This window comes from Ahaetulla prasina, chromosome 2, assembly GCF_028640845.1.
Source record: "Ahaetulla prasina isolate Xishuangbanna chromosome 2, ASM2864084v1, whole genome shotgun sequence".
Taxonomy (NCBI): Eukaryota; Metazoa; Chordata; class Lepidosauria; order Squamata; family Colubridae; genus Ahaetulla; species Ahaetulla prasina.
This window is the reverse complement of record NC_080540.1, coordinates 280388731-280400918: the sequence shown is the minus strand read 5'-3', so window position 1 is coordinate 280400918 and position 12188 is coordinate 280388731. Positions and strand designations below refer to the sequence as shown.

Genomic DNA, 12188 nt, shown 5'->3' with positions numbered 1-12188 from the left:
CCTAAAGCCCCTAAACAATAATCCAAGAAAAGATAGTGATTGAGTTCATGCTATCTTACATCCCTTTTCCAAAAACCTTGTTGAAAACAAATTGTAATGCAACCTAGAGAGCATCAGTTTTCAAAGAAAAACCAGAAAGTCCAGTCGTCCCTTGAAAAAGCACCTTTGGGACAAATATGACCTGGATGACTGAGAATCTCCATAGATATTTTTAGCTTAATTCCACTTTTTAAAGAGCAAATGAAACAGAGCATTATATAATCTGATCAACCGATTCATTTATTGATATGTGCCCGTTAACTGTAACATATTCTTTGCTATTTTTCCTGCAGGCTTCCAACTGAACAGAAATTGACCAAGTGTCTAAAACAGGATAAAAAGGCAACATTAATTTTCTCCATCCCAGATCTTTAGGCAACACAGGACTGGAATAGGAGACCAGGAATATACAAGAGAAATTGGCATTTAAATTCTTGATTAAATTTCTGCAACACACTTTTAATATTAATTTCAATTCCTTTTTAGAAAGATACCCCAAAACTAGCAGTAATATTTGATGCTACAGCATAACCCAGCTAGTTACAAAATGTGGTTAGAATTTACCTTTACAAAGAAGGTGGAGGGAGTGAAAGACTCCTGATTTTAACTCTTACTTCATGACTTGATTTATCCATTGTGCTAACTTGATTTTATTGAGGGCTGCATCAGGGTTGTTTGACCTCGGGGGCCGGGTGGGGTGGGGTGTGTGTGGCCAGGGTGGGCGTGGCCAGCCCGACGTAACTCAGGCGCGCCTGTGGCAGCCCCCAAGTGCTCTGCCAGCAAAAACAGGCTCCCAAGCTGGGAACTGGCCTCCTGCAAACCGCTGCCAGCACCCATGGCCTCCCGGCCTCTATTTTTGCTGACAAAGGCACCAAGGGCCGGTCCTTCACTGTTTCCAGGGCAGCCCCATGAGTCTGATCTAAGCCCTCGGGCCTTGAGTTTGACACCCCTGTGCTACATCATAATGCAGGTCATTTAGTTTGGATTTAGTTTATTGCAGAAGCTCAGTCTTAGGATATGACCCAGCATTTAAAATGAGCCAAGCACGATCAGCACAGTCACACAACTTTTACTATGAAAGGATACACATACCGTACCTTGATTTGTGCCTTCCCTATAAAAGTGACTCAACCTTGTTAACTTGAAGATATGTGGATGTCAGCTCACCAAATTTTTTACTACATACACATGCCAAGGTAAGGTAGATTCCCCATTTGGTCATTTCTTTGGCCACGGTAGGCACATCAGCTTCTCTGTCCACTGAAAGGCCCATCAACTAAGCTTGGGCTTTCAATGGTAGTACTGATTTCCAGAGTTCGTTGGTGAGCAGAAGAAAGGCTGACTTATATTTAAAAACCAGGGTATGCGTGTTTTGTCTACGTTTATTCTTGTAATGACACTTAGCACCTAACTGAATTTTAGAATCATCTCTTTAAATTAGTTAATAGGTTTCCATGTTACTTTTTTGCTGGGGAAAAAGAAAGCAATTTATTTAATTAATTAATTAATTAAACTTTTATACCGCCCTTCTCCCAAAGGACTCAGGGCAGTGTACAGCCTACATTAAAACAATTAATATACACACTAAAATAACAATTAAAAAACTTATTCAATAAAGGCCGAAATTAAAACCGTCCAATTGACCATATAAAATACCCAATAAAATTTAAAATTTAAAAATTTTAAATTTTAAAAAATCAGGCCAGTCCCGCTTGGATAAATAAATAAGTTTTCAGTTCCCAGCTAAAAAATTTCTCTCCCCAATACCATTTCTGGTCTTCCGTACATTCCAATTAAGCCACCATGAAAAAAAACAGAAGGAGGGACAGATCATATAAATTGTGCTGCCCTTTTCATTTTTACATTCAACACCCCCACCCCCATAGCCCACTGAATCATTTTCCAAGCATACTGATGACCTATTTTTTAGAAAATGCTGAGGGTGTCTTCTGTCTTCTAAATGGTGGTGCTAATTTCTGTCTTCTGTTTGCTTGGATACAGAGGCAGCCTGAAAGAGGGGAGGGGTCCCCCTAGTTCAAAATAGGAAAAATGGAAAGGAGATTGCCTGTTACCTTGACAAAAAAAATAAAACAACATTTAAAGTTATTTCTGAAAATGTATTTTGTGGTATATAAAATGGGAAATATATCCATTCAGAATTTGTGATACTTTCTAGATTCAAATATAAAGTATGTGATACAACACAGTTTTGCCAAATCTTCCACCAGACATGAGGTAGTGGCTCATTTTGACAGACAACCAGTCTCTCAGCTCTGCTTCAGAGGCTCATTTCTAGCTTGTACGTTGGGTATGTAAGTCCCGCTGTTATAAGTGTTCCTTGTAATTTTTATTTTCAGGTAACTGAAATAAAAATAGTTTTGGCTTTACCCTGCCCTCCTTTTGGAGGCAGAGCAAAACCGTTGCCTGGAGGGAAAAAAAAGTGTCTACAACCTGACCCTCCATATTACACACATTCCTCCAGGGGTATCTGCAGCAGCTTTTTCAAAGCGTATTGCCTCCATCTGCATTTTTCATCACCCTAAAGAAACCAGGTGTGGCTCCAGAATGTTCTGATCTCTGGCCTTTCAGTTGGGTTCCTCTTGTTCTGTTGTTTTTTTTTTCCTGATAGCCTTGAACTAAACAGTTTTCTCGGGTATTAATTCAGTCACCTTTTTCATTATAGCTACAGTTCAGCTTCTGCCACGTCCTCATCGGGACAGCAGTAATATTCCACAAAGCATATCTCTCCGTCTTCGTTCCTTATCATATATTGCAATGAAAGAAAACCTCGGTTATCTGTCCGAATGGATACCTTGCAAGACAGAGCTAATGCTTTAATGGATGGCTTGAGTAATGAAATCTTGTATCTATAAAAAGGAAAAGCCTAACGTCAAATATAACATCGGTATAAGTAGCTGCGATTATCAAACCCACAATCCTACACAAACGGTATTATTAGAGGCAAAAAGTGGAATGTAATCCTATCTCCCCATGCTTTGTTTTCAATCCAAGCGCAATTTACCCAGCATTTAAAATGAGCCCAGTGTGATTAGCACATTCACACAACTTCACCCTAGAAGGACACACCTATCTTGTTTTGGGGTTTCTCTGTAAAACTGTTTCTCAATCTTAGAAACTTGATGTGTGGACTTCAGCTCCCAGAATTCCCCAGCCAGCATAGGAATGTATTCAAACTCCCACAGAAAACCATGCTCCCAACCAAAACTGACTGGACAAGCTATTATATATACACAGGGAGTAAACCCCACATCACTCACACTAATGATGTCACCTAGTTGGCACCTGCAAGCAACTTCAGAGACCACCAAGGACTCCACAGATCAATCCTGATGTGCATATATTCCTTTTTTTTTTTTTTTTTTTTGGAAAAGTATCCAAAATTTCACAGCACTGGACATCCTTGCTAGATTTCTCAATATCATTTCTGATTTAGGGCTTTTTAAAAAAATGCTATGACTGTGCAGGATAGCATATATGGCATTCAATACCAAAAAACACTGCCAATCTTGCTACAAAAATTCCAGTTAAGCAATATTGATCACCTTTCTGGACAGGGATATGCAGTCTAGGATAAATAAATATTAAGAGTTGTATGATACAAATGGTCACTGTAATGCTTTGCATTGGTGTAGCTCACCTGTTTGTTTGTGTTTCGTTACAATGAAAGGCTTCAATAAGGTCAGAATCTTTGGGGTAATCCAGGTGAGTGCTTCCAGCATTCCCAAAAGTAGATAATCTTAAGAAGAAAAGATGTACCAAACTGAATATCAAAAATAGCAATATCGCATATGTAAACACAGCATTTGACAAAATTGAGCAAACCTATTTCAGAATGTGTCATTAATCCTCTAAATTATTGAAAAATTATGCCTTGGCATCGAAGTCCGAAAATACTAAATATTTTTATCTAACTGTTGGAGAGGATAGGAGAAGACAATGGCTACTGCTGGACTTCATTTTCATTTTGGGATTGGTCGGATTTAAGGAGCAAAACGAACTTAAGTCTTGCAGAGTCATGTGACATGCATTATGCCCATTAAAAATTAGCAAAGAGTAAAAAAAAAACCTATTTTTTCTCTTTTTAAGTAACAAGAAGAATTTGCAAATGTCCATTTTGCTCCTGAATCTTGCTCCTGAACCATCCCGGCATACAATTTCATCAGTAGTGGGTTCTACTTACTTTTGCTACCGGTTCTGAATTGGAAGCACGCTTGTGCTTGTGTGCAGCGCTTGTGCGCATGCGCAGAGCATCCGTGATGATGTCCAGGCAGGTGGGCGGAGCCTCCCGCCACTGCCACTACCAGTTCGCCTGAACCAGTGGCGAACCGGTAGAAACCCACCACTGAATTTCATCAACCTTAGTAATTTCTGTTTTCCACTAGTTCTTCTGCTACTATAAAAAACAAACATGTTTCTAGTGCTTTCTCTTTATCACTAAAGGAAGTGCATTAAATTTCTGGTTCCTCGCAATCACATTCCAAAATGGAAAACAGGTTCCTCCCAGGCGCCTCTGCTCACATCACCAATCTCAGGACTACATCCTCTGAAGGCCTCGAAAGCATAAACATCTGCAAGACCAGCTATAAAAAGGTTGCTCATGGATAATCTACTCTGACTTGGCAGCTCTCCAAAATCTCAAGCTGTAGCTCTGCTCCTGGTTAATTAGAGGTCCTTTTCAGCTACAATTTTCCACATGCATAATTGCGGGAAAAAGCCCTGGAATTCAATAGGACTTACTTTTAGATAAGTGAAGGACTGCTGTGCTAGAGCATAATCAAGATTGAATTTTAAATATGCAAAAGTATATTCAGCTTTCCTTTCCATATACTCATTTTATGCCATATGTTTGCACTGTGCTCAGGATCACAGCTACCCGATTTTGATAAATGATTATTAGAATAGGACAATTATTTCTACTACCTGAAATATGGTTTGTCTGGAGACATTGTAATCTGCAGCACTTCACTGGTCATATCTAATTCGGAAAATGCCTCTCTGAGTCCTTCTGACTGCAGGATAATTTTATTTACAACGTTAGTACTGCAGAAGTCAAAATCGAGAATCTCTTCAGGTTCCTGAGTGTTGATTTTACATACAGTCACCACCCCTCCTTCCTCCAGGTAGAGGGTTAGAGGGTAGCCGTATCCCTGATAACACATCTGAAGGGCTGTTTGAGTTCCTGAAATGAAAAAAAAAACACATACCCTATTATAATATTGCAACTATTCCTATTCAGTAGAGCTGGGGCAGTGTTTAGATTTAAAGCAAAAAAGTGGTTTTGAATGGAAAGGGGTACTCATGTAGCTTCTAACAAAACTCTTGAAAGCAGTTGTATCTGTTGCCAGGATTGTGGAACTGCAGCATGAGCCTGGAAAAATATGCAATTCAGGGTTTGGCAACAGCTGTACAAGTGAGCCATAAGCCCCCAAAACACCTTTCTGCCTTTCACTCTAAAGCAGGGGTCTCCAACTTGGCAACTTGAAGACTTGTGGACTTCAACTCCCAGAATTCCTCAGCCAGCTTTGCTGGCTGAAATAAATCAAAGTCTTCAAGTTGCCAAGGTTGGAGACCCCTGCTCTAAAGCACCACATAACGGTCATTCTTTTACAAACTTTTGTGCCTTCAAGTCACTGTTGACTATTACTGTCAGGGTTCCAAGGAACACCCCCAACGAAATAAAGCTCTGAGGCTTGAGGTTCCTCAAAGCTCCAATTTATTAGAAATGTCACGCTGGCACAGCTGGGAAAACCCTAAACTGAAAGCTTTCAGGTTTTCCACACCCAGTTGACAGTTCACAGTCCTGCCCCACACCCACAAGTTCATCACATTGTCCAATCAACTCTTCACACTCAATTGAATACAATCTTCAGGCAGTCTCCATCAGATGCTGGATGTCCTTGAATACGGAATGTTGTTGTGACTAACTTTCTACCACTCCAACAACAACTTCCCCAGCTAATATATGTGGCAGTTAAGAAGCAAAAAGAAAATTGCCTTCCAAAACTGACATTACAGACTGCCTGGACAGGTCTCTACCATTTTCTTGGCAAGGTTTTTCAGAAGTGGCTTGCCACTGCCTGCATTTTAGAGTTGAGAGTCTGTGACTGGCCCAAAGTCACCCTGTTGGTTTCATGACTAAGGCGATAAGGCAAACTACACTGCAAAATGGCCACATTCCTTCCTAATCAATCTATCAGTAGAACTTTGGAAGTAGATATTAGGCATATTGATATGGGCAAATATAAGGCATCTTTAATTCAATTCACAATTCAAGATAATTTTCATACAATCATAAGAAACAATTTGGCATCATTCCGTACAACATAAACTCACGCAATACCTGGCAAAGAATTTGTTCCAAAGATGGTCAAACAGTCCAAAAGCACAGAGAGATTGATTCTGAACATCACAGATTCTTCCTGCACTACAAATTCTTGGAAAATTCCAGCCTGTAAATTAATAAATCCAAAAACTATTAAGGCCAAGTAATATAAAAATGGCACTCTTACTTTCAAAGTGCAATCCGGTGGTGTTTAACAAGAGATAGATCAAGCAGAAAAGTGTTTTACAAAACAGCATGTGGAACTGGTAATTTGCAATAATAGACACAAGAGCAAGGCTGTGATGATTAAAAGTCTAGTACAAATCCTGCTACAAAGTCACACACAGCAGGTCTAGAGCAACTATTTATTTGCAAAATACCTTCTCTTGCATATACAGTATACAAAAACTACTTTTTGTTATTAAATGTGTATCAAGAAATACTACTGGGATAACATTACAACAGACTCCATGATTCAACCACCTCAAAGTAGCTTAAAGAGTTCCCTCTGCTGGAAATAAGATATGCTGAGATATTACAGCAGAATTGTTTTCATTTATTAGAATGTGTCATTTCTTTTGGAAGTCTTATATTGATTGTCACACACATTCATGTAATTTTTTTAGTTGAACTAAAATTCCTCGTAAGTCTGCAGAAAAGAAATCCAATTGTCTAACCTGAATAAAAGCATTGGCTTGCAAAGACTTTGCATTTTCCACAGTGACTTTGAGTCCATTTGATGTAGCAAAGCAAGTAGCGTGGTCTTTGAAATGAATGGCTTTCAAAATATTGGAGAGGTTTCTGACATTATCAAGAGTTGCTACCAGAACATTCTGCTCTTTGCCTGTTTCAGGCTGGGTTGAGAAGGGCATGGCTTCAAGGCACCCTTAAAGCCCTCCTTGGAGAGACAAAGAAAAGAATCTGGAAATTCTGAAAGAAAAACCTGTAAAAATCCAAACACAGTTAGCTGAAACAGACATGACTCCATGCAGCATAATTGTTTTTAAGCAGCAATTATATGATTCTAAGATTCTTTTAAAACAGCAATTATACTGTAGTCTAAGACTCTGTACAGATTTGGCTCCCCCTTAATAAATGTGCCTTTCACTTTGCCTGAAGTGGGGATGCAATACTCATCTCAAACGATCTAAGTGCCAGAGCTCCCTGTAATAACATTGCCAAAAAAGCATTAAGAGTTGTTAACCTAATCTTGCGTAGCTTCTTCTCTGGTAATATTATACTATTAACTAGAGCATAAAAAACATTTGCTAGACCAATTCTTGAATACAGCTCATCTATCTTGAACCTACACTGCATTTCGGACATTAATACAATTGAGCGAGTCCAGAGATATTTCATGAGAAGAGTCCTCCATTCCTCTGCTCGCAACAGAATACCTTATGCCACCAGGCTTGAAATTTTATTTATTTATTTATTTATTTTTTCAAATTTATATACCGCCCTACCTCCCTAAGGACTCAGGGCGGTTCACAGGCAGTTAAAATACATATAAATACAAATTAAAAAACAACAATTAAAAAACTTATTCTATTGCCGAATTTAAAAAACAATATAAATAATAAAAACCCCTTAAAACCAATAACTTTAAAATCTAATCCAGTCCCGCGCAGATGAATAAGTGCGTTTTAAGCTCGCGACGAAAGGTTCGGAGGTCCGGAAGTTGACGAAGTCCTGGGGGGAGTTCATTCCAGAGGGAGGGGAGCCCCACAGAGAAGGCCCTTCCTGGTGTCGCCAGACGGCACTGCCTAGCTGACGGCACCCTGAGGAGTCCCTCTGTGGAGCGCACGGTCGGTGAGAGGTATTTGGTAGCAGTAGGCGGTCCCGAATAGCCCGGCCCTATGCCATGGAGCGCTTTAAAGATTGTCACCAACACCTTGAAGCGCACCCGAAGGCCACAGGTAGCCAGTGCAGTCTGCGCAGGATAGGTAACACGGGAGCCCCGAGGGCTCTCTATCACCCGCGCAGCCGCTCTCTGACCAACTGAAGCCTCCGGATGCCCCTCAAGGGAGCCCCATGTAGAGAGCATTGCAGTAATCCAGGCGAGACGTCACGAGGGCGTGAGTGACCGTGCATAAGGCATCCCGGTCAGAAAGGCGCAACTGGCGCACCAGGCGAACCTGGTGGAAAGCTCTCCTGGAGACGGCCAAATGGTCTTCAAAAGACAGCCGCTCATCCAGGAGAACGCCCAGATTGCGCACCTCTCCATCGGGCCAATGACTCGCCCCAACAGTCAGCCGAGGACTCAGCTGACTGTACCGGGATGCCGCATCCACAGCCACTCAGTCTTGGAGGGATTGAGCTTGAGCCTGTTTCTCCCCATCCAGACCCGTGACGGCCTCCAAACACCGGGACAGCACTGATAGCTTCATTGGGGTGGCCCGTGTGGAAAAGTACAGCTGGGTGTCATCAGCGACAGCTGGTACCTCACACCAAGCCACTGATGATCTCACCCAGCGGTTTCATAGATGTTGAACAGAAGGGCGAGAGAATCGACCCCGCGGCACCCCACAAGTGAGGCGCCCGGGCCGACCTCTGCCCCTGTCAACACCGTCTCATGCCGTCGGAGAGATAGGAGGAGAACCACCGATAAACGGTGCCTCCCACTCCCAATCCCCAACGGCGCAGCAAGATACCATGGTCGATGGTATCGAAAGCCGCTGAGAGGTCTAATAGGACCAGGGCAGAGGAACAACCCCTATCCCTGGCCCTCCAGAGATCATCCACCAACGCGACCAAAGCCGCTCCGTGTTGTAACCGGGCCGGAAACCGGACTGAACGGGTCTAGATAGACAGTTTCATCCAGGTGCAGAGGAAACTGATATGCCACCATATTTCTACAACCTTCGCCGCTGGCGAAGGTTGAGACCGGACGATAATTACCTAAGACAGCCGGGTCCAGGAGGGCTTCTTGAGGAGGGCCTCACCACCGCCTCTTTCAAGGCGGCCGGAAAGACTCCTCCAACAAGGAGGCACTCAGAATCGCCTGAGCCAGCCTCGTGTCACCTCCTGAGTGGCCAGCACCAGCCAGGAGGCACGGGTCCAGTAAACACGTGGTGGCATTCAGCCTACCCAACAACCTGTCCATGTCCTCGGGAGCCACAGGGTCAAACTCATCCCAACAAATGTCACCAAGACCACCCTCAGACGCCTCATCTGAATCGCCGCAATTTTGGTCTAGACCGTCTCGAAGCTGAACGATTTTATCGTATAGATAACCGTTAAACTCCTCAGCACGTCCCTGCAACGGGTCATCCCGCTCCCCCTGGTGAAGGAGGGAACGGGCCACCCGAAAAAGGGCAGCTGGGCGGTTATCTGCCGACGCAATGAGGGAGGAGGCGAGCAACGCCGCCTCAGTGCCACTAGGTAGGTCCTAGTATAGGACCCAACTAGTGTCCGATCAGCTTCTAAACGGCTAGACCTCCAGGAGCTCTCTAGGCGCCTTCTCCGCGCATCCCCTCAGCTCCTCGGAGAACCAAGGAGCCGGTTGGGATCTGCGCCGGGTCAGAGGTCAGAGGCACGACACGGTCTAGCCCCAGCCGCAGCCCGCTGCCAGGCTGCGGCTAGTTCCTCTGCCGTGCCGTGAGCCAGACCCTCAGGAAGTGGCCCAAGTCTCCGAACCTCTCCGGGTCCATCAGGCGCTGGGACGGAACCAACGAGTGGTTCCGCCTCCTGCGGTGTTGAGTGGCGGTCAGAAAGTCCAGGCGAAGGAGAGAGTGATCTGACCATGACAAAGGTTCTATGACTACATCTCTCAAATCCAGATCCTTCAACCACTGACCAGAGATAAAAATAAGATCCAGAGTGCCACCCCGATGTGAGTGGGGCCATCAACTACTTGAGTCAGGTCCAAGGCCATGGAAGCCATGAACTCCCGAGCCACTGTCGATGACGAGCCGGCAGATGGCAGTTAAAGTCCCCATGACTAAAAGTCTGGGGTCTCACTGCCACCCCGCAAGCACCTCCAGGAGCTCGGGCAGGGCAGCTGTCACGCAGCAAGGAGCCAGGTACGTGACCAGCAAGCCCATCTGACACCTATGACCCCATCTCACAAAGAGGGATTCACACCCGCAATCTGAGGTACAGTGGTCTCCTCGCTCTAGACTCTCTTTAATAGCAACCGCCACCCCCACCTACCCTGGGCCCTCGGCTGATGGAATGCACGGAAACCTGGTGGGCACATTTCACCAGGGCACGCCTTCAGTGAAAACCAGGTCTCCGTAACGCCTATAAGATCCATGGCGCCCCCTGGATAAGATCGTATTAGGGGCCTTATTGGCCACGGACCGCTTGTATAACATCAGACGAAGGCCCAGGCTCTGAGGGTCTTCCAACACAAAATTATCTGACAGACACCTTCTGACCTGCAGACTAATCTTTCTTAGCTTGCTTAGACCTAAATACTATTCATATACTATTACTCCATTCTTCAACCACTGTCAATGACTACTTCAGCTCCACATAATACACTGGCTAGAAAACCCCTGCAAACTCGACTTCAGCAACAGAGTGGTCAATGCCTGACTCTTTGGTTTCTTCCCCAAACCCCCATAACTTTAACCTTAGACGGTCTACTGTTGACCTCACCCCATTCGTAAGAGGTCTGTAAAGGGGCGTGCATAAGTGCATCAATGTGCCTACTGTCCCTGTCCTAATGTCCCCATTTATTCATATCCATTTCCTGTATTCATAATCATGTTTATACTTATATCTGTTATCTTATACATGCTTGACAAATATATACAAACAAACAAACAAATAAATAAGCAAGCCAGCAAGCCAGCCAGCCGCCTTGTAAAGGAATTGGGTGTTTCTCCCTGAAATTCAGGGGCAAGGATTTTTCCAGCTGCAGATGAAGCAGCTGCCTGAGTTTTTATGGACAACTTACGGGAGGGAGGCTAAGAGCCAGTCCAATAACTTGGTGGAGTTCCTTTTGTTTTGTTTTTTTTTGCTCCTTAATCCTGCAGAATGCATGCACATATGATATAATATCACTATGCATTATATAAAGAGGGGAGACATGATAGCAGTGTTCCAATATCTCAGGGGCTGCCACAAAGAAGAGGGAGTCAAGCTATTCTCCAAAGCACCTGAGGGCAGGAAAAGAAGCAATGTGTGGAAACTAATCAACGAGAGAAGCAACTTAGAACTAAGGAGAAATTTCCTGACAGTTACAACAATTAATCAGTGGAACAACTTGCCTGCAGAGGTTGTAAATGCTCCAACACTGGAAATTTTTAAGAAGATGTTGGATAACCATTTGTCTGAAGTGGTGTAGAGCAGGGGGTTGGACTAGAAGACCTCCAAAGTTCTTTCCAACTCTGGTATTATTATTAAGACAATGATTTTTAAAAACCTAATTGGTTGTATAAAAAGAATTATATAGAGAAGGAGGAAAAAACTGTACTGAACAATCTAGGAATCAAATCAAAACGGAGGAAAAGTGTAATGTATCTTTAAAAGTTTTGGCGGGAAAATAGCACGTTGCTGATTGGTTGAAGCCCCCGGTTAAACTGTATATAAAGAGAGGTTTTTCCCAGCACTGGTTGCTGGGTTCACCATATAGTAAAGAGCTGTTGTCACTATCCTGGTCTCCTGCCTCGTTATTGCCCGAATTTAACAAAAAGACTGTGCATGCATACTCCCAGAATGTACATATATATGATATTATTTTATAGAACCAGAAGCCATTCGTTTTTTAAAAGAAATACGAATGACTTCATCAACCCGTGAAGGCTTCTTAGTGCCTCTCAGCCTCAGGGCTATGTTCACCAGAGAGGACCCCAGC

At 43.5% G+C, this 12188-nt stretch overlaps 1 protein-coding gene across 1 annotated transcript; it reads right to left on the bottom strand.

Moving 5' to 3' along the window:
- Positions 1–1783: 1783 nt before the first annotated feature.
- Positions 1784–8056, bottom strand: RAD1 (RAD1 checkpoint DNA exonuclease). Its single transcript, XM_058172753.1, has 5 exons — positions 7060–8056; positions 6401–6509; positions 4981–5239; positions 3698–3796; positions 1784–2906 (listed from the first exon to the last, which is right to left on the bottom strand). Exons 1-5 carry the CDS (start codon positions 7252–7254, stop codon positions 2723–2725), a joined length of 846 nt encoding a protein of 281 aa, XP_058028736.1. The 5' UTR covers positions 7255–8056; the 3' UTR covers positions 1784–2722.
- Between the last annotated feature and the right edge of the window lie 4132 nt (positions 8057–12188).